General features: G+C 54.2%; 9 protein-coding genes across 9 annotated transcripts; 4 read left to right on the forward strand and 5 right to left on the reverse strand.

Moving 5' to 3' along the window:
* The first annotated feature begins 898 nt into the window (after positions 1 to 898).
* Positions 899 to 1854, forward strand: BU26DRAFT_155373 (uncharacterized protein). The gene has a single exon (XM_033820044.1). It carries the CDS (start codon positions 1214 to 1216, stop codon positions 1724 to 1726), a length of 513 nt encoding a protein of 170 aa, XP_033690406.1. The 5' UTR covers positions 899 to 1213; the 3' UTR covers positions 1727 to 1854.
* A 1311-nt stretch (positions 1855 to 3165) lies between these two features.
* BU26DRAFT_560007 (kinase-like protein) lies at positions 3166 to 5882 on the reverse strand (the record flags this gene model as incomplete). Its single annotated transcript, XM_033832761.1, has 6 exons — positions 3166 to 4364; positions 4414 to 5325; positions 5375 to 5522; positions 5570 to 5687; positions 5746 to 5774; positions 5832 to 5882. The coding sequence occupies 6 exons, from the start codon at positions 5880 to 5882 to the stop codon at positions 3166 to 3168; spliced, it is 2457 nt and encodes an 818-aa protein (XP_033690407.1).
* Positions 5883 to 6196: 314 nt separating this feature from the next.
* On the reverse strand, positions 6197 to 7875 carry BU26DRAFT_155436 (2-nitropropane dioxygenase). The gene has a single exon (XM_033820045.1). It carries the CDS (start codon positions 7563 to 7565, stop codon positions 6516 to 6518), a length of 1050 nt encoding a protein of 349 aa, XP_033690408.1. The 5' UTR covers positions 7566 to 7875; the 3' UTR covers positions 6197 to 6515.
* BU26DRAFT_584144 (uncharacterized protein) lies at positions 7722 to 9765 on the reverse strand (the record flags this gene model as incomplete). The annotated part of the gene is made up of 4 exons (XM_033834590.1): positions 7722 to 8691; positions 8756 to 8999; positions 9048 to 9493; positions 9568 to 9765. The coding sequence occupies 4 exons, from the start codon at positions 9763 to 9765 to the stop codon at positions 8167 to 8169; spliced, it is 1413 nt and encodes a 470-aa protein (XP_033690409.1). The 3' UTR covers positions 7722 to 8166.
* Positions 9766 to 10401: 636 nt separating this feature from the next.
* Positions 10402 to 13843, forward strand: BU26DRAFT_155462 (uncharacterized protein). Its single transcript, XM_033820046.1, has 2 exons — positions 10402 to 10922; positions 10971 to 13843. The coding sequence occupies exons 1-2, from the start codon at positions 10576 to 10578 to the stop codon at positions 13756 to 13758; spliced, it is 3135 nt and encodes a 1044-aa protein (XP_033690410.1). The 5' UTR covers positions 10402 to 10575; the 3' UTR covers positions 13759 to 13843.
* A 1039-nt stretch (positions 13844 to 14882) lies between these two features.
* On the forward strand, positions 14883 to 16100 carry BU26DRAFT_500977 (uncharacterized protein; the record flags this gene model as incomplete). The annotated part of the gene is made up of 1 exon (XM_033826541.1): positions 14883 to 16100. The coding sequence occupies one exon, from the start codon at positions 14883 to 14885 to the stop codon at positions 16098 to 16100; it is 1218 nt and encodes a 405-aa protein (XP_033690411.1).
* A 273-nt stretch (positions 16101 to 16373) lies between these two features.
* BU26DRAFT_515116 (uncharacterized protein) lies at positions 16374 to 17409 on the reverse strand. The gene has a single exon (XM_033827988.1). The coding sequence runs from the start codon at positions 17285 to 17287 to the stop codon at positions 16559 to 16561; it is 729 nt and encodes a 242-aa protein (XP_033690412.1). The 5' UTR covers positions 17288 to 17409; the 3' UTR covers positions 16374 to 16558.
* Positions 17410 to 17535: 126 nt separating this feature from the next.
* Positions 17536 to 19114, forward strand: BU26DRAFT_515117 (methyltransferase). Its single transcript, XM_033827989.1, has one exon. It carries the CDS (start codon positions 17606 to 17608, stop codon positions 18986 to 18988), a length of 1383 nt encoding a protein of 460 aa, XP_033690413.1. The 5' UTR covers positions 17536 to 17605; the 3' UTR covers positions 18989 to 19114.
* On the reverse strand, positions 19096 to 21033 carry BU26DRAFT_448821 (uncharacterized protein). The gene is made up of 3 exons (XM_033824693.1): positions 20598 to 21033; positions 19576 to 20465; positions 19096 to 19528 (listed from the first exon to the last, which is right to left on the reverse strand). Exons 1-3 carry the CDS (start codon positions 20668 to 20670, stop codon positions 19298 to 19300), a joined length of 1194 nt encoding a protein of 397 aa, XP_033690414.1. The 5' UTR covers positions 20671 to 21033; the 3' UTR covers positions 19096 to 19297.
* Between the last annotated feature and the right edge of the window lie 32 nt (positions 21034 to 21065).

A 21065-nucleotide genomic window follows, 5' to 3' on the forward strand; every position in this document is an offset into this window, starting at 1 on the left:
GCCCATACACCACTCCGCTCCAGTTTAGGCAATTCACGCCTCCGCTCCAATACCATTTTGTGTCTCCATCATCAGAGCTATTCGCACGCTTCAACGGCTCCATTGCCCCTCGAAGGCCTGCGCGCGGCGGTCAGCTCACCGTGCCGCACAGCTGCGCTTCACTGCGTATCGAACCCGTCTCCTGAATCTCTCGAGGCGCTCGCGATTATCCTGGCGAAGGGGCACACGCGTCAGTAAGACGGTGTTTCTAATTACACCCACGCGTCTCGACTCGCTTCCAGCCCAACAATATATGAAGCTGTACGGCCAGGGAGGTCTTCATCAGCGGTTACCTTCTCGAGAGGCCTGCATGAATCAACGAGGCTCGCCTAGCAGCATCTGTCAGGCACGGAACGCTCCCCAGGTCGCCTCGAATTACATGCAGCACCAGGCATCTTCAAATTACCCCTTCGCCCAACATACACCGGCCGCTTTGCTTCGTGCTTTCCTTCCTCCTCAGCGGAGCCTACTCTACTGCTACAGTCCATAACTCCGATGCCGCAACCCCTGGTCTCGCGGCTTCGATAAGGTGCACGCGACTGCATCTGGTTGAGTTTCCAACACAGGCGGAAACCAGACTGGCCATCGATGCTGGAACGCGCGGCAGAATGATGCTACGCCGCAAATCGACATCTCGACTCCCGTAGACTCGGCCCGTTGCTTCCTGTCCTACAATAGCTGTACTTGAGCGAACACAAGCTCCCCCGATTCCGACCGCCTTGTGCAGCCAATACCATTACCCGAGGACGGAAATCAAATCCGTCAAGTCAAGCCAAAAGCAGCGGTGAGTATCACCATCACATCTCACGAAGAAAAACTACCTTATCCGCCTCACACAAGACCAATACGTTCCCATACCCAATATCACACTCCCTGCATCTCTAACGTTGTTACTAACATCCGCGCGGGATGTTCGGACGTATCGGAACATTGCAAAGACACCTATCCGCCTTCCTCTTCCGGTTGGAGTGAGGACGATGGGACGCCACCACCAACATCGCGCATGTTTTCGACGATGCGGATTCGATGGTAGGCAAGCCTCTTCCGTGGCATGTAACGTCGAGCGATTTATTAGCGTTCAGGAAGGCGAACGCCAGCAGAGAAAGATGACCGTCGGCTTCCGCTATGGATGCACGAGCATGAATACTCCGAGGTAGGCTGCAGATAAGGCCACATGGTCGCACAGAGCATGTGCAAGCCAATCTGCCTTGCGCTGCATTACTTTCACCTCTTTTTGACTCTCTACGTCAGCCACGCTTTCATTGGCATGTCATTCTCGCATGTGGCTTATTGGGGACGGCCATTGCCGTGCCCGTCTACCTGCAGCACACATCCGCCTTTCCGACATCTAAGACATTGCCTCCCCATCGAAAGATTCTTTCATTTACCCCATCTACCGCATCAACTCCAAACACTCTGCCGGTTGAAGTTTCAACACCTCTCTCGCTTCAGTCTCACGATATGTCTTCCCCCTCGTATTCTTGGCCTCGCACCTACAGGACCCTGTGTATCTGAAACTCGAACGCCCGTCCCCTGTCCTCATATCGTGTTCGCAACCATCCCTCTTCTCAATCCTTCATCCATGCGCTTTGCTTTCGCACGTATTGACGCCACATCCCGCGTCTCTGGCCACCGGTGTCGCTTTCACGTGGCTAGTAATTTTGACAGCGGGCTCTTGCGCAAGTGACATACATGTTGCGCGCTCAGACCTCGCTCAGACCTCGCCCAGACAATGGTTTTCCGGAACGGGAAGGTGCCGTGAACACCCTCCGAGGATAAGTCGGACCCCAGAGATCGTTCGCGAAGGATTCGCAGAATGTGGAGGGGGGATGACGAACGGTCAGAGCGGCTGATGCGGGTGGTAATCGATCCTTTGGCAGGAGCCGCAAGCCGACAACCGGTCAACAGGGCACGTTCAGCTGGTGCACCCTGAGGCTGGTAGCCTTAGGCCTGGAGCTCTCGTAAGGACGTCGTGTATCGTGGCACCGCTTCGGGCGACTTTCCAGTATATGCAGCGGGCGGTCCGGAGCGTGGGCTGAAGTACTGTTGTGTAGCTGGTTGTTTTGAGGGGCTTACTATTAGGCGCTCCAGTCCTGTAAGCATTTTAGATACGTGTCTCTCATCCACCGTCGAGACACGGAACCGCCCCTCAAATCGTACCATCGCGCTACTCGTGTAGCTCTGCGCTTTGCGACACAACACATTCCTTACCTCGGCCTCTTAGGCTAGGACGACGCGATAGCGAGTAGTGCTTTGCTCGGGATAATAGCCCAGTGTATTAGAAGGGTACGTAAGTAATTAGTTCCTGTGGAATCCACGTATTTTGGCTGGAGACGCGAAAACTCCAGCTGATTCAGAGGCGCTGCTCATATGGCTACTTACTAGCCTTGTCCTTTTTAATTTAACCATCATACCAGTAGTATTACACAGCGCCTTTTTTCCCCCCTTAGCTGGAGAATCCGGTCCAGGCGTAGAATAAACAGCATGACCGCCAACAGAATGCACATCTTCCCTCTCATCTCTAGAACGCAAGCAGACACCAAAACCCCCCAACTTATCCAACACCCCTTTCTTTCTCCTAACACATTCCCCAACATGCATATCACACTCACAGACACGCAGCATCGTCAAATCGCACTCAACAACAACAACTCCTCTCTGACACGAACGTCTTTTCTTTACCCGCTATGTACTCGCACAACTACATCATCATCGTGCCCTGAACACTCTCTCATACAAACCAACTTTTTCCGCATTCCATTCCATCTCATTCCCATATCCTACAAAACTCCGCCAAAAAGATCAAATGAAAAATAGAAAAAGTAGTAATCGTATGCACAAGAAACTCGTAGAGTCATTACGAATTAAGAAGAAAAATTCCCAAAAAGGAGAGCGGTATGAAAGGTAGTATCCAAAACTCAGCCGGTCAACGCAAGGCGAAAACGATCCAAACGGCTTATCGAAACGACATCTATGAAGAAGAGAAAAAGGTGGTAGGTGGGTGAGTCATAAGAAGAGAAAAAAGAGAAAAAGCAAACTCCGCGCTCTACTATGCCCAGATCTGGAAAACGTTGCACTTCTTCTCTTGCCATAGATTCAAAAACGTACAACCATCATGTCTCGACCTTAATTCTTGATCTCTTTCTCCGGCGGCGCCGGCGGAGGCGGACTCTCTTTCTCCGGCACCACGGGTTTCTCCTCCCCGATTCCTTTCTCTTTTCCTTCTGCCCCGGCGGTGGTCTCCTCCACGACCTCGACACATTCCGCCGGGCCCCCAATAACGGGACTGAACTCCTCCACCTCCTCAATATCATCTTCGTCTTCCTCCTCTATGCCCGTGATCTCGCCGCTTCTTCTTCCCTGGACACTCGTACCCCTGCTGCCTGTGCCCTCACCTAGCCCTCGGCCCCGACTGGCAGGCGAGCTAGTGCTGAGGGATAGCATGGGGCCTTTGAAGGGGCTGCGTTTCCGTTTCGCGAAAATGAGACCCGGGGAAGGTGGAGGAGCAGTGCCGAAAGCAGCACCGCCCTCACTGATGGGTGCGCGCACGACGCGGATATTGGAAGGGAAGGAGGAACTTGTTGGTGTTGCGGGAAGGACTTTTACGGAAGAATGCGGGGATTTCGTTTTGTGGCCTGAGACGGAGACTGCGGGGGAGGCGAGCGAGGCAGAGGATGTGGACGAGGCTTTGGAGTGCGAGTGGTGGTGGTGCGGCATGGAGCGGATGGAGGATATGGATGATGATGTAGATTTTCGGCCGCGAAGGCCGCCGGAGGAGCGTCGGTAGGAGGAGCGTGGTGTTAGCGGTGCGGGAGACACTGAGGGTCGTTTTCCAGAACCGTGTGTTGATACTCTGGGACGAGCCGCCACATGTGTGGAGGGCGTAGCGTTGGAAGGATGGGCATGAACGTTGTTGGGATTGCGACCGGCATTACTTAGGCGTCGTTTTGAATCCGGAGATTTGCTTTGAGGCAGGGTGGGAGATTTCCCGCTGCTAGCCTTGGAGCCTGGTGATCTTGCTCGTTTGGAGGTCTCCTTTATCCAATTTCGGAGCGACGCGAGGTGATTCATGAATGGCGGTTGGTATTTCCGGCGGCGTTTCGGCATAAAGCCGTTGGGATGGAGGAGGTCGGGGTTGCTGGATGCGATTTGCAACATGCTACTTCTTGATCTCCGCCGGTCTAGTTCTTTGGGCGGAGGCGGAGGACGCGAGGAGGAATTGGAGTTCCGACGGACATCGTCCTTTGCTATGGGTGGAGGAGGCCTCTCGGAGTCGGGCTCAGGGGTAAGTCCTGATTCTAGTAGCTGTGGTAGCTCTGGGGCACCTAGAGTCTATCAGCGAAAGTCATCCAATCTGTATCATCTTTTACGTACCATGTACGCTCGTCCGCTTCAGAGCCCTCCCACGGCTCTTCGGTGGATCCCCAATTAACGGCGAATGCAGTCCTTCCTCATCTGTTTCCCTTATGGTAGGTGCAAGCTTGTCCAGACGGCTACTCGCAGCGCTCAGCCGTCGCAAGCTTTTCGCTTCAGCCTCCCTCTCTCTACGTTTGCGCTCCCGTCTCCTTGCTTTCCGCTCCTCTTTCTCGAGCAACAGCGCCCACCAGCCAGCCAGGGCATCGCACCGTTGCGCGAGCACATTTTCAATAACCATATCAATATCCACCCCAGCAGCGCGCATCCTCTGCAGCACCTCCTTCTCCAAGTCTGTCGAAAATGGCGCTGGCTGCTGTAACTTTAAGATCTCCTGCTGCCGCGGCGCATGCTCCGCCAACCAAGGATTTTGCAGAATATCCGCAAGCGTAGGTCTTAGAATCGGCCGTTTGGAAAGCAAGCTCTGGCACAACTCCTTCGCCTGCGGTGGAAAATTCCCCGGGTAATTCGGCTCCTCTTTCAAAATCTTCCTTTTCGTGACTGTTTCGTCGTCATCGTCAAAGGGTAGCTCGCCCACCAGAAGCGCATAAAGAATGATTCCCAAACTCCATACGTCTACTTTTTCGCCTGCATATTTTTCGCCCTTGAGCATCTCCGGCGCGCTGTAGCACACGGTGCCGCACCATGTTTGTAGGTAGTTCGATTTCCCCTCATATTCACGCGTAAATCCAAAATCAACTAGCTTGACGTTCTCGTGCTTGTCCAGAAGAATGTTTTCGAGCTTGAGGTCGCGGTGCACGCAGGACTTGTTGTGCACGTAGGATACGGCGCCGACGAGCTGGGTGAAGATCTTCTGGACCTTTTCGGGGGGAAGGGCGCCCTTCTCGAGGAGGTAGTTGTAGAGCTCATCGCCTGTCTCTCAAATCAGATATGTCATGTGTTTCCAAACATAGCTTCCTACCAGGGCAGTACTCGAGAACTAGCCAGACCAGGGACTCTGTGACTATGACTTCGTATAGCCTCGCAATGTGCGGGTGTATGAATTGGCGGTGGTGGTGGATCTCGCGGGCAAGGTTCGCATCGTCCTTCTTCGCCGACTTGAGCACTACCTGTTGCCTGTCAATTCCATTCCTCATGCCTTTGTTTCCCTTCGCACCTTGGAGCCATTGGTGAGCTTGTGCGACGCCAAATATACCTTCCCAAAGCTGCCCTTCCCAATAAGTCTGCCTAGAGTATAATTTCCCACGGTCTTCAAGTCCGGTGCCGAGAAGTCACTGCGGAGCGCGCATTAGTATTGCGAGGAGTACGTTTACAGCGCGGCGGCGGTCTTACTCGAGGAGCTGCTTGTAGGAATTCGCGAGCTGGTTCTAGAATTAGCATTGCTTTCTTCGAACAGGCTTGTCGGAGTGGGCGCGCACCTTCTTCCTCTGGGCCTGTAATTCAGCCTGAGCCCTGAGATTCGACTGCATGGATATGCGCCGCTGCGACGAGGAGGAGGAGACGCGGACCGGCGAAGCGTCATCTATAGATGTAACCTATTGGCGAGGCCTTTCGTTGACAAGGCGATGGGGCGCGCACAAGCCACGGGCTAGCAGCGCGCGCAAATTGTGCTGATAAGGAAGAATGAAAAGACGGGTAAGCTCTGAGAGGAGAAGGGAAAAGGGCGCGGAGAAAGAATATGGGGCATCTATGCGTGCCACGCGCGGAGGGAAGTATATGCGAGGCTCTCCTGACGGGAGAGTTGGAGAGCTTTCGTCCCGAAGAATCCCAGTGCCGATCCCTCCCAGGCTTTCGGATTCTTGGTGCGCAAACGCCGTGAGCACACGATGATGACCCTGCCAGACTGAATGCAGTAATTAACAGGCTACATTATACATTTGCCCCCGGAAAACGCTACAAAGCAATCGCCGTAGAACATTACCACGAGAATCGTTGTTCTGCTTCTGGCATTGCAAACTTTTGAATGCAGCCCCAGTGACTCGGCCCCGGTTACACGAAATATGTGGTACCCGGAGATGACGCCAGATGCTATGACTCTTCTGGGCGACATACATGAAAGTAATGCAATAGCGTCAGCAAAGACGCGGACTTAGTCCATCTACCTACAGCTTGCTGCTCGGTGCAGAAAGGTACGTCTGGCCTAGTTTCAACATATCAACCGCCCCCTGCACCATTTCGTCCACGATCTGCTTCGCAGGCTTGATCTCTGTAATAACGCCAGACACCTGTCCCATCAGGAACGGGATATCGACATCCTTCCCGTCATCCATGTCCTTTGCCAACGGCACAACGCCGCTTTCAGTCAGCTTCTTGATTTCCTCCAGCCGCGAGTGCCAGTCTTTGATATAGTCGTTCAGCTTGACCCGCAGCGGCCGTCCACTGACAACCAGCGTCCGGTCAGTATCAGAGAACGTAGCGGACACCACGTTCTCCTTGTGCATCTGTGAGCACCCGGCCTCTGTGCTAGCCACGAACCGCGTGCCCACCCAGACGCCTTGGGCGCCCTGCATCAGGCTGCTCGCCAGACTTCGACCATTGTAAATTCCTCCCGCCGCAACCACCATTGCCGTCTCCCCTGTCAACGGGCTCTTATATCTCCGTGCTACGTCTACGACCGAGGGAATGAGGATCGAATTCGCAATGTCGCCAGTATGTCCGCCACCTTCGCCGCCCTGCGCGCACACAATATCGACGCCAGCCTCCAATGCCTTGACCGCATGCTTGGGATGCCCAACCATATTCATAATCAGTATACCGGCCTCATGGAGCCGCTTGATCGTCCTAGCCGGCGGTACACCGACCGCGCTGACAAACAGCTTCGCGCCATTCTTGATCGTAACCTCGATGAGCTCGTCCAATTGGCCGTGAGTGTAATCGTGGTTCGTTTTGCGTGCTGAGCCGCCGACTTGGGGAAGAGCGAGGTCAACGCCGAATGGGAGGGACTTGTCGTCCAGATTGGCTTTCAGTTCGTCGATGATCGATTGGAGCTGTTGCGGTGTGTATCCCAGTCCTCCGATAACACCGAGACCGCCCGCATTCGATACAGCTGCGGCAAGCGGCCCACCTGATGTGCGCGCCATGCCGGCCAGGATAATGGGATATCGGATCCCTAGCAGCTTGGAGAGTGGCGTCTGGAGAGCGGGCGGCGCCATTATGGAGGATATCTGAGCTTATGCCGGGTGGAGAAATGAAGAGCGAAGGACGGGTAATGGCTCAGAAGCTGAACGGAGTCACCAATGGAGGCCATGGCCAGTCTGGCGAAGTTGATGTTAAATAGCGGCACAAGTCAGCCCTGCGCGAACAAGGGCTCCGACTGAGATGTGGGGAACAGAAACCGAGCCTCGGTTCGCTCTCGTTCGAAGTCGACTCGACTAGGATCACCTGACATCAGCCTTACTTTCCAGGCTGGAATCAGGACGGCGTTAACGTCTAGTACAACCATGAAGAATCAAGAGGGTAGACTTTTCAAAAGTGGATATCAGACGAATAATAATAGCCGGATGTCATTGCCTTGCAGAAGTAATATACACGCGCTCGAGTCGAGCAAGCCTTTCGAAACGTTCCAGGGGCTTCCCTAGAAGATTTAAAAGGACGTATCATGCACACACTCTTCGAGCGAACACTCCAGATGCGGAAAGGGTCCTCCGTCTCCATAGATCTCGGCCTGCAAACAGTTCTCGAAGAGCATGGCTCGCCGCGGGCCCAACGATACGGCGATCCTCAGAGAAGGATTGGGACGACCTAGCAATCAGACTATAAGCGCTTTACTCCATTGACTTGTCCATTTGCCTGCCTGTGGCCATTGATCTTTGCATTCGCGAGGTCCTGTGGCGGCGGTGGGGGTGGAGGCACGGGGCCAAACGGTCGGCGTTCAGTCACTGGCTCTAGGGCATCCTCTTCAGTGTCGTCGTCATAGTCGGCGCTACCCTCTTCATCTTCGTCTTCGTAATCGTACTCACTCTCCGTTATCTCTTCATCCTCTTCCAGCTCGTTCATGGGAACCTGACCGCGACCCTGCGCTTGCATGCCTCGGCATAATGTTTCCAACCGTGCGATCTTCTTGCGCTGGTCTTCTACCTCTTTGGTCTTTCTAGCGAGCTCATCCTGCATCTTCTGCCGTTCCTCGACCATTTCGGCGATGTTGCGGTTGGTGACTTCCTTGTTCCTCTGAAGGTTCTGGTTCTCCTTCTCAAGGCGCTTAGTCTTCTTAGACATCTCCTCCATTTCCTTGCGGAACGTGAGGAACAGATCGTTGGAATTGTTTAACGTCTCTTCAACCTGCATCTGGTCAGTATTAACCAAGATGCTATTAGCTAATCCATTATCATCACGGAAGCCGTACCTGCTTGAACTTCTCGACGTAGATGTTCAGCTGCGTGCGGAGCTCTGTTTCTGTTTGCGAAAAGGTAGACACTTGTCTCGTCAGTTGGTGAGACTTGGATGATTCCGCCTCTTGCTGTTTGCGCTGTTGTTCGAGTCGGGCCATCTGGTACTGTATTTCAAGTTCCTTGGTCCGGAGCAGGGAGTGGAACTGCAGCTCGCGCAGCTCGTATTGGTCGATAAATGATTTGAACTTTTGACGGAACCTGCAGGCCCGTAAGGATGTGCAAGAGGACGGAGTGCTAGGTACTCACAGCTCGTCTAACTCGACTTCGGCCTGATTCTGTGGTTCCGGCTGGTTCTGGACAGTAATGCATTTGTCGACGTCCGCGACCATTCTGTCGAGGCGGTGGTGGAGCTCCTCCCTGGCTGCGGATTCGCTTGTCTCAAGCTTGTTGAGTTCGTCCTTCAGCTTTTTGTTTTCCTTGGCGAAGTCCCGGGAGAGCTTGTCCAGTTTATCCTTCATTGTAGTGACCTTATTCAGCTCTGATCTTTGCGCATCCTTCTCTTTCTGGAGCTGGTCGCCGCGCTTCTTTGCCTTCTGATGCTCGCGTTCGGTGCGTTTCATATCTGCGAGGAGCTCGGTGTACCGCTTCTGGACCACTTCCAGTCGAGTGAGGGGCCCGTCCATATTGTTGAGGAGCGAAGAGAGCTCCCGATTCGCCTTTTTTACCTCGCGCTCTGTATTGGCCAAAGTCAGCTCTGTTCCCGGAATTATATTCTCGGCGCGCCGGGGACGACGCATTCCAGCTGCAAGTGTGTCCGACTCCAAACAGCATGCCACCTTTGGCGCCTCCACAGATCCAAGGGGTCAAACCCACCGATTTCGAGCTCCTGCTCCTTGTCCCCAGCAGCATCCTGCTCCAGTTGCGCAATCTTTGCCTGTATCTGCTTCTGTTGCTCCGAAGGATCGGTCGCTTTCTTCCCCTTGCCCTTCTTCGCGGGCGCGGGCGCGTGCTGCGCGGGAGCCATGGATGCAGAAGTCGACGCAGATGTACTGCGGCTTCCTTCCATGCTACGGGGAGTCGGTCGAGACTGGGTCGCGGCCGGGTAGTGCTGGTGGGCAACGGTTGCCATGAATGTGCTCTGCTCGTCGAAGCGCTTTGGGCTCCCTCGTGACGTCTTGCAGGGCGTGCCAGGACGTCCAACGCAGCGCGGGCAATGCACCTAGGTCCGTGTTCGCCGGTTTACATAGGTATATTGCGCGAATGCGACTGCGGCAAGATCCCAGGGTGCAGCCGTCGTCGAGGGTACGTTCGCTGATGTTTCGGAGGTGCTGCGCTCGGAAGATCGGGGTACGGGCTTCAGGCGCGGGCGGGTCGACTGATGGATGTCCTGAAGTGCTCCTTGGTATGGGGAGCGGCGCAGGATCGGCTCAGACTAGGACGGAGAGCGTGTGGTGAAGCGTGGGCAGCAGATGGCGTGTTGGGAACGTTGGAAGGTGCGCAGAGACTGGTGCGTCGTCAATGTCGGCAACGCTGGGAAGGACGACGGCACGCCAGCTGGGCACTCACCGCCGCACACGAGCTCCAATATGCGACACACACACGTCTTCGAGGCTTCAATGACCAGAATATGCACGAATATGCTCCGCAAGGCAACATTGGCCACTGGCGCCGCATGCTTCGCATCCTCGATTATGACTAATGGCGCCTAGCACGGGCACCACTGGACACCCCTCGGCGGGCCAATCGGCGCAGCAGGCGTCATTAAATACATTTTCGTCGCCATCTTTGCGACCTGTGTTGCGGCTGCCTTCGTCTTCCCTCTCCCGTACCAGTCATGCTGCGCTCCGCTCGGTGGCAGCTTCGGAATCCCCGGAGTGCTCCTCTCAACCATATACCATCACGAAATGTCTTCCGCAGAGGATACGCCGCGATTACCGATCTGTCAAGCTTCCCCAAACCTGGGGAGCAACTCCATGGCTTCACTCTCAAGCGCATCAAGCAGGTTCCGGAGCTCGAGCTGACCGCGCTGCAACTCCAGCACGACAAGACCGGCGCCGACTATATCCATATTGCGCGGGACGACACGAATAATGTCTTCTCCATTGGATTCAAGACCAATCCACCAGATGACACCGGAGTGCCGCACATTTTGGAGCACACAACGCTATGCGGCAGCGAGAAGTAAGTTCTTCCCATCCTGCCGTTTGAGCGGCGGCTCATAGCGTCTAGGTATCCCGTTCGCGACCCATTCTTCAAGATGCTCCCGCGGTCCCTCTCCAACTTCATGAATGCGTTTACCTCGTCGGACCACACAACCTACCCGTTCGCTACTACGAATGCGCAAGACTTCAAGAACCTCATGTCCGTATACCTCGACGCGACGCTGCATCCTTTGCTGAAAGCCGAGGATTTCACGCAAGAGGGATGGAGGATAGGACCGGCGAATCCTTTGGCTGTGCAAGCGGAAGGCGGAGAAGATGCGAAGCGACTGGTCTTCAAAGGTGTGGTCTACAACGAGATGAAGGGCCAGATGTCGGACGCAAGCTACCTCTTCTACATCAGGTTTCAGGACCACATGTTCCCGGCGATCAACAACTCCGGAGGCGATCCCCAGAAAATTACGGACCTTACTTGGGAGCAACTGAGGAAATTCCATGGCGACCACTACCATCCCAGCAATGCGAAGCTCTTGACATACGGAAACATGCCATTGAGCGAGCATCTAAAAGAGATCGATGCTCGCTTGAGCCGCTTCGACAAGATTTGCGTCGACCACGACATCAAGGGACCAATCGAACTAGATGAGCCCAAGCACATCACGGTTCCAGGTCCCTTGGATCCCCTTGTTCCTCCGGATAGGCAATACAAAACCTCCGTCACCTGGTTGATGGGCGACACAGCAGACATCGTCGAGAACTTTTCCCTTGGCGTCTTGAGTAATCTTCTAATGGACGGATATGGTTCGCCACTATACCGAAACCTCATCGAATCTGGACTAGGCGCGGACTTTAGCCCAAACACTGGTTATGATAGCGCTGGGAAGCGAGGAGTATTCTCGGTCGGCCTGAATGCAGTCAGGGAAGAGGACGTGCCGAAGGTCCGAGAGGCAATTGCTAAGACGTTCCTCGAAGCTCGTCAGAACGGCTTCGACAAGATCAAGGTCGACGGTATCCTCCACCAACTAGAGCTCTCGCTGAAGCACAAGACCGCGCATTTCGGGATGAACATTATGCAGAGACTAAAGCCCGGTTGGTTCAACGGCGTGGATCCGATGGATGCGCTCGCATGGCAGGACACCGTGGACGCCTTCCAAGAAAGATACGCCAAAGGCGGTTACCTAGAAAGTCTGCTGGACAAATACCTCCTAAACGACAAGACGTTGACGTTTACGATGACGCCATCCGAGACTTTTAGTCAGGAATTGACGGATGAAGAGAACAAGCGACTAGCAGAGAAGATTCTAGAGACAACCAAACAGTTCCCAAGTGAACAGGAGGCGCAAAAGTACTTGGAGCAACGAGAGCTTGAGCTTCTGGAGGTGCAAGAGAAGGCAAGAAACCAAGACTTAAGCTGTTTGCCTACTGTCCATGTCAAAGACATCCCGCGAGAGAAGGAGAGGAAACCCCTTCGCCACAGCGACATCGGAGATGTGAGCCTTCAATGGCGGGAGGCTCCTACAAATGGCTTGACCTACTTTCGCGCTATTCACAGGCTCCAGGATCTACCCGACGAATTAAGAGAGATGATCCCGCTGTTCACGAGTGCCGTAATGCGCCTCGGCACTCGGAACAAGACTATGGAACAACTCGAAGAACTCATCAAGCTCAAGACAGGCGGTATCTCAGTCGGTTATCACGCGTCGCCTTCCCCCCTCTCCATCAGCTCGTTCGAAGAGGGTCTTTCTTTTACGGGCTACGCTCTGGATCGAAACATACCGGATATGTACGAGCTTCTTAGGATGGTCATCATGGAGACCAACTTCGATGGCCCCGAAGCTGAGAAAAACATTCGAGAGCTGCTGCAAAGTTCAGCAAGTGGCGCCATCAATTCCATAGCCGAATCTGGACACGCTTTTGCCCGCACATTTGCGGAGGCCGGCCTAACACCGGTTGGCAGGCTGAACGAGCAAACTGGAGGCCTGTCCCAAGTCAGGCTTACAACACGCCTTGCATCGCGTACTTCCTCAGAGTCACTGAGCGATGTCATTCAGAAACTGAAGACTATCCAGTCTTTTGCCATCGCGAACAGCAGTCAGCTTCGCGTCGCCCTCAACTGCGGACATGAAAGCTCTACGCCGAACCAGGAAGCACTGCGCCGCTTTCTTGACAGCCTACCAAAGAAGGTAGCTGGTCTAGCAACTTCCCCGCAAAGCCAATATCCCCGCAACTCAAAGTCCTTCTTCCCGTTGCCGTACCAGGTCTACTACTCTGCAAGGGCTGTTCCGACGGTCCCATACGTCGATGCCTCGGGCGCTCCTCTGGAGATCCTAGCCCAGCTGTTGACGCACAAGCACCTTCATCACGAGATCCGAGAAAAGGGCGGTGCGTACGGAGGCGGAGCATACTCTCGCGCTCTTGGTGGGCTGTTCGGTATGTACAGCTACCGCGATCCAAACCCTCAGAATACCATGAAGATTATGGTTGAGGCTGGTCAATGGGCTCAAGACCACAAGTGGACAGCCCGGGACCTCGAAGAGGCTAAGCTTAGCGTCTTCCAAGGCTATGACGCCCCGCAAAGCGTCAGTCAGGAAGGCATGAGGCTGTTCTTGTCTGGTATAACAGACGACATGCTCCAGACGAGGAGAGAACGCTTGCTAGACGTCACCGCAGAGCAAGTCCAGGACATTGCGGACAAGTTCCTGGTTCAGCGCGCTTCGGAAAGCAGCGTTGCTATTTTGGGCGAGAAGAGAGATTGGGTGAGCGCAACCAACGGTTGGGAGATCCGCGACTTGGGCATGGCCGAGAAGATCGAGAAGATGGCGCAACAAATGCCTGAGGAGGCAGTTGCTGCGGCCTAATGTTCTTCGTATGTATGATCCTGTACGCCTTTGTAATTTTGTATATCGCTTGTACACTACCCAACTCTAGCATCATTGGCGCAGGCAGGCAACCTTGGTAAATGAGGAAGCATCTCACACACGTATCACGTGTTCAATTCCTTCGCTACGCTTCTCCCTCCCACTATCCCTCATCCCCTACCAACTCTCCGACGCAGTATTGCTCTTTCCTCTTTCACCTCGCTTCGGCCCGACAATTTTCCGACCCTCTCACCACGTATAAAGCGCCCGCCCCGTTCTCTTCGACTTCTCTTCGTCCCTAGCGCAGTCGAACAGATCCCCAGACGTGCAATTTTGCCTCGCACTTCCATGGCTTGCATGGTCTGGCCCTTTTTGGGGGGTTTTGCGCGAGAGCGATCTGGTTCTTGTCTTAACCCAGTGAGCCGAGAGGCGAGACTTGGGTAGAGGCACCAGAGCACCTGATTTCAGAACCGCTTGCTATGAGCGAGACCTTTCTCCTAGCGGACTAAATTCGGGGGTACATACTATGCAGGAAGGGGTTGTGAGAATGAGTGAGGTTTTCGGGGTGATGCTGATGGCTGGACCATCGAGCTCAGCATTTTGAGAATGGCTTTGCATCGTAATTGTGGTATTCGTCACTCACCCTTGAGTCTGGTCTGGTTCCCTCTTTTGCTCAACGATTCCCGAGCGCGCGCTTCCCTGACCGGCACCCGTCTACGTCATGCCTAGCATATACCAGCATGATGTTCACGCCTCGTTACTTCCGTAAAACCCTCCCTCACCAATTCTTTAAATGCGGCTTGCGTACGGCTGTCACTGCATACGCTTCATCAGTTATTTAGCTGTCCTTCCCTCGAGTAAGAACTCGCTGTGCTAATGCGAATACTTTTAACTTCCTCAACGGTGACAACCCCAAACCAGCCTGTCAGGAGAGCATTCACCAGAGACCTACCGACTAAGGAGGAATAGACGCGATTCACCTTTGGTGACCCCGAAATGTGGACCCTAGCTGCAACGCTCCAGTTACAAAAGTACTGCAGCAGACCCCTAGGTCGCAACAAACAGCAGTCCCACTACAACTGCCATTATCATAACGCCGATTGAACGCAAATCAACGGTTGACAATGGACACACTTAACTCGGACACGATGGAGTCGACTCGAAGCAATAGCTACGAAGACGTTAGCGACCCCATCAAGCCCATTCGCCCTGTCAAGCCCATTTGCCCCTTCAAGCTGGTCAAGATGAACCCCGGAGTCACTCCGTTCCGCTTCATGGATTTGCCTCGCGAGCTGCGCAACTTGGTTTATGATGCCCTCTGGAGACAGAGCCCACTTATTGCCACTACATACGTCCTCAAGAGTGCCCAAGAAACAAACAGCGGCTTCTATATCCGGAGGGGGTTGGACAAGTCTTTCACGGATGAATGCGAGGACTTCTATCTAAAGAACATCGACGATAATTCGGAGGGTGACGGTGAATACGAGCTTCGCACCCAGTACAAGAACGATACTGCTCAGGAGGAGTATATCCGGCACCGTGATCATCCTATGCGACTCGAAGTCCAATACGACGACGCAGCAGATAAGAACACGGAAGTTTCAGGATTGCCTGACTGGCTCCTGGCTAACAACATTATCCTGGACGAAGGTCTCGACCAATTCCGTCTCAAAGCTCAACACTGGGTCATAGGCCGGCCTCTCCCTGGATCCGCGTTGCATAAAGGGTCATCAAAATCTTCACTTCTGAGCCCTTCAGGTGCAGAGAAGCTCACATTCGAAGGACGTTCTCTCCAAAAGCGCGACACCGATCCTGAAATCCACCCTAGTCGTTCTGTACATCGCCTGAACCGCTCGGCCGATCGAGCACTAGCCATCATTGTCGGGAGTTTCAAAGACCTAAAGCACCTCCGACTTCGACTTTGGATACCTGCAAAACTCCTCACCTCCGGATATTCTCCCCTGGGGTGGAAGGTGGATCTCTCGTGCTTGCAGCACGGCAACCTACGGCTTGACAAGCTCGAAGTTGTCATTTCAGGAGGGCTTGTATATATCAAGAATCCTTTTGATACGGCGAAATACAACCAAGTTCTGAGTGCTTTCAAGGACGAGATCTTCCGAGTCGGCGAGGCAGTTGTGCAGGGGCAAGGGGAAGGACAGCTCACGTTTCGGGAGGATGTCAAGGTTCCGAAGCCAGTTAACTACGGCTCCGGAGGGCACGGCCTTTCGCAGGTAGCACTCCCCCTTATCAATCGTGGCCTACATGCACCATTCCAGCCGAGGGATGCATTGAGTTGGCGGTTCGAGTTCACTAAAGCTAGTGTCAGTGAGAAGCACAAATAGACCGAGGCAAGAGCTAGAGCTTCTATAGGATGAACGGCAATCCTGTACAGAGTTAGAAACTTACAAGTAAGATCTAGATTGCAATTGGCGAAGTAGACTAGCCAGCTTTAAAGAGCCTCAGTGCTCTATTGGTTGCTCAGCAATAAGAACGTCACTTTGCCCAGTTGGATCATATAGAGGAGAATACTGGAGATGCGTGAGGCAGTGCCTAATGAATGATGCGCCTGACCTGCAGGGTGCTTCTGCTTTGCATGTATACCTGAAATATCTATATCAGGTCTTTGATACTGAAAGAGCTCTGTTTATGATTCTATTATTGTTATCTATGAGAGACGATGAATCTAAGTCCGTGAGAACTTCCATACCAAACGCCTTGCTATGATATATCGTGCTCACATGCTCACATGCTCATATGCCGCTCTGAAGTGCATTGCTAAGGATAACGAGATCACCCCGTGCTACCTCTTTATTTTGCTCCCCTCTAGATCCCCCAATGAAGCCGTCCCCATAGCCGGGTTGCCATTCAACAGCGATGTCACCCGCTCTTCGAACGCCTTGATCATGGCGTCCGCTACCTTTGGCGCTGCGCCCGCGCTAAGCGTCGTGTATAGCGGGTTCGCAAACACAAATTCCAGGGCCAAAGTAACTTCCGTCTTGTCTTTCCCAAGTGCCTCAATCGTCCAGCGACTCCGCAGATGGGTCATTAGACCGTCGCTGGCTCCCTTTGCGCTCTTGTCTGAATCATTCAAGTGATGTGATATCTCGCCCTTCGGTATTTCCGTCTCTGTACTCCCACCGATGCTTTCCACTATCCTTCCAGGGACGCAGAAGACGCGCGATGTGAACGACTCTGTGAGATTGCCCCAACCAACAATGAGTCTAGCTTCCGAGGGCCAGCGCCGTTGGTATGTAGGATCAGGTGTGGACCACTTCGTGACAGCGGAGGATTGGCAGTATGGGAGGAAGGACGAGTAGCTGGAGACGTCGGAGACGATGGAGTAGATTGGATGGGAGGGATATGGCAGTGTTCGTCTCGCGGTGAGTGTTTGTGGTTGCGCCGATGAATTAAGCGGATTGATGGAGGAGCTGAAGGGATTTGGGAGGAAGGTTCGCCGTTGTGAGAGGCTGGGAGGTTTGATGTATATGGGCCCGCGGAGGAGAGGTCGGACGGTTTTCGGGGTTGCCATCGTGAGTCGAAGGGATACGTTTGTGTAACTGGAATCGTGACGGAGTGTCGATTGAGGAACTGTCACCTTAGAGGCATGGTTTAGAGTGAATGGCAGAGGGAGCTCTCAGCAGTTCAAGCGATCGTGGTGACGGGAGCTAAGCTTTGCGGCTCTAGCGAACCTTGCCAGGGGCGGGTGGGCTAGTGTATATAAGGTATGGCGTACTCACTTATCGATACCCAATTTTTGAGGCCTTGACTCCGACCCTTCTTCTCCACATCGACGTTTCTCGACCACCACATTGGATTTCCTGGGTCGACTCTGCTTGTATTTTACAACATGGAGGCGGCCACAGATCCAGCAGCGGACCCCAGGTTCCAAACCAACAACTCCATAACCACCAAACAGCAGCCGAAACAGCAACTCTCAAAAGCCATGGAGCACATGCGCTTCGCCGTAACTGTCGATCCAATTCCACGCTCCTCCTCAGCACCAACACCTCCTGTCTCCGACCTCCCCACCCCGACACCAGAACCGCATCCCGAATCCGACGCCTACGGGGTTCCCGCCTCCTTCGCACCCGTCCGCCAACCCGCCCACCGCTCGCACTCACCCTCCAACAACCAAAAACGCAGTGACCCCTTCGCATTCGGCTCACGGTACCTGGAAGAAGGCGACGACATCTTCGAATTCAACGCGTGGGATCACGTCGAAGTCGACCCCACCTACCACGAATTCTCCGAACAGCAGTACGAAAAGCAAAGGCAAGATCCCGTAAATGACTTTGACCGCAAGCGCTTCAACGATAACCCCGAGAAGTGGTGGAATATGTTCTACAAGAACAACAAGACCAATTTCTTCAAGAATAGGAAGTGGCTGGCGCAGGAATTCCCTGTGCTAGATGAGGTTACGAAGGAGGATTCGGCTCCCGCGTTAGTGCTAGAGGTGGGCGCGGGAGCGGGGAACAGCGCTTTTCCAATATTACAGAAGAGGCAGAATAAGGGGTTGAAAATTCACGCGTGTGATTTTTCGAAGAAGGCGGTCGAACTAATCCGTGGTCATGAGCTGTATGACCCGCAATATATACAGGCAGACGTGTGGGACGTTGCCGCATCGCCGGAGTCAGAGAATGCGGGACTACCGCCAGGGATAGAAGAGGGAAGCGTAGACGTCGTGCTGATGATATTTATCTTCTCAGCGCTAAATCCGCGGCAATGGGACCAGGCGGTACGAAATGTCTGGAGGGTACTGAAGCCGGGTGGTCAAGTACTGTTCCGCGATTACGGGCGAGGTGATTTGGCGCAGGTGAGGTTTAAGAAGGGGAGGTATATGGAGGAGAACTTCTACGTCCGCGGTGATGGGACGCGGGTGTACTTCTTCGAGAAGGAGCAGCTTGAGGAAATATGGGGAGGGCAGAAGCGCCAGTCCGAAGCCAGCGAGGAGACTCAGCCGAGTGGGCCCGCCGACACATCTATTGAAGACAAAGTAGAGGAGCTGAACCTCGACGGCTCGAACGGAGTGCTTGAACCACGCCCAGCGTTCGAGGTGGTGCACTTCGGGGTCGACAGACGAATGCTTGTCAACCGGCAACGGAGACTGAAAATGTACCGTTGCTGGATGCAAGCAGTATTTCGAAAACCTGGCGATCAGAGTGAGGTTCCCACTAGCACGATACGGCAGGATAAAGGGCCTGCTACGGCTGAAGTTGAGGAAGCATCGTGAGCTCCCTCCATGGACACGTATATGTGGACAGTTATAATGCATATGACGGAGGTGCCGACATTCAGAGAATACCATATTTGCGCAAGCTGTGCGCGATAGTCGCGAATCAAGATCTCAGGGCTTTGCCACGATGTCTTCAGAGCAGTCCGTCGGCGGTGGTTCCAATGCCTTGATTGAGCGTCTTTCTAGATGCTATCATATACTAACCCGCCAAAGAGCGTTGACTTGTAACTTTTCTATCCAGTATGCCTGTGGACAATGCTAATCCATGTGCTTTTAAACGCCCGCACCCAATGCTGTCAAGGAGAACTACCTCTGGCCCTTAGCTCTTGCCTTACGCTTCCTCGTCTCTCCGTTCACGTTTTGTGCGGTAGCGGATTGTAGCGCGGCTTCATCTTCGGGAAGGTCTGAAGTTTCGAGAAGCGGTTCTTCGACGGCTTGAGTGTCACCGAGAACACGACCGACAGACTGGCGGTAGAAGAACTTGGGTAGTTTGAATAGAAGGGTGTCGTAGATGGTCGGCTTGGGCTCCTCATCGGGCTGTTTGTTGTTAGCCTGTATAGGATAGTCTGGCAGAGATAACTTACGTCGAGCAAGAACTCCTGCTTCACGCCGTCCTCGGTCTCCTCTTCCAAAAAGACATTGCCTGACGAGTCCACAACGAGAACCTTGCCATTCTCCGCTACGATTCGCTTCTTCGCGCCCTGCGGACCTGACGTGATTTGTGCCTCAACAGGCGTGCTTACGCCAGAGCTCCGTGCTTTCTTTGCGGCCTGAGCTTTCTTATCCTTGCGGTTCTCCTTCTCCATCATGCGCTTCTCGCGGCGGTTTCTTGGGGCATTCTCGTCCGGAGTCTCTTCCCATTCCTGGTTGTTGATGACCGGAGCTGGTGGGGCGTCGACCCCGGGAATGCCCTGGATGCCGGTGTCGTCACCCCAGGCAGTTCTGCGTGCATGCCGGATGTACCTCTCTACAAACTCGCGGCGCCGCTTCCAGCCCATGAGCAAGGCAAAGTAATGCATGCCGCCGCCCATAACTACCAGGAGACCGAGCAGCACCGAACCTAGACCCGGACGGAAACGCGCATAGTAGTATCCAGTGCCCTTCCACTTCGGGAACCCGTTCTTCAAGAAGTGGTCGTATCTCTCGCGCTCCGGCCCCTTCAAGATGTTCGCAACGACGGACAATCGCTGGTATGCGGCCGTCACATCCTTCATGTGCGCATCGATTTCGCGCTTCGACGGCTGCTTGCTGACCTTGACGCCAGGCGTCTTTCCCTTCTTCTTGTGCCTGAGCGCATAGGTCGAGATGAAGTTCTGGCGGGCTTTGTCGGGGTGGATCTGGCGCGACTTCTTGCGGTAGGCCTTGTTCAATTGGTCTTGCGACGCCGTGGGCTTGACGCCGAGCAGGTCGTAGAAGGTAACGTTTGCGCCATCGTGAGCGATTACTTCGTCGCGTAGCCGGAAGATTTCATGGTCTACAAAGAAAATGCCGGTCAGTCTGCAGCTCTAGCTGAACGCATCCATGTGGGGAGCATGCAGCGTGGGAAGAAAAATGCGGAATTCCGAAAGCAGAAAATTGGATGCAATTGGAAGCGGAAGTTGCGCACCCTCTTTTGTCCATGCTGCAGCAAGCGCGGCAAACAAGCAGAGCACCAGGGCGAGCAGCGTCTGGCGCTTCATGGCGGAGTCGGAGTCGTGGTGGTGCCTGGTGGAGTCGATGCGGTGCTGGTCGGGGATCGTGTGGCTGCGGATGATAGGGACGGGTCTGCTGCAGCACTTTGTGCGTCCGCAGTGCACCAAATCGTGACACTTAACGTGGCCCAATCAGCGCGCCCGGCCGCCGTCGACGGGTAGCGTGCCGCCAGGCGAGCAGGTATAGAGAGCGCAAGATGCCCGCAGTCGCCCTCTCGGTCCTCCTTCACGATCTGTCCTTTTGCGCGAGCGATGCTGCTTCCGTGGCCTGAAGCACCCTTGGATGCGCCGATGCGGAATGCGGAGCCCAGCATGTGATCGGGCTTCCCGCTAGCCCTCTTTCTATTTTAGTAAGGGGATCTTGCAGGTGCGGCAGTCGCAGC

Source organism: Trematosphaeria pertusa, assembly GCF_010094035.1.
Source record: "Trematosphaeria pertusa strain CBS 122368 unplaced genomic scaffold BU26scaffold_2, whole genome shotgun sequence".
Taxonomy (NCBI): Eukaryota; Fungi; Ascomycota; class Dothideomycetes; order Pleosporales; family Trematosphaeriaceae; genus Trematosphaeria; species Trematosphaeria pertusa.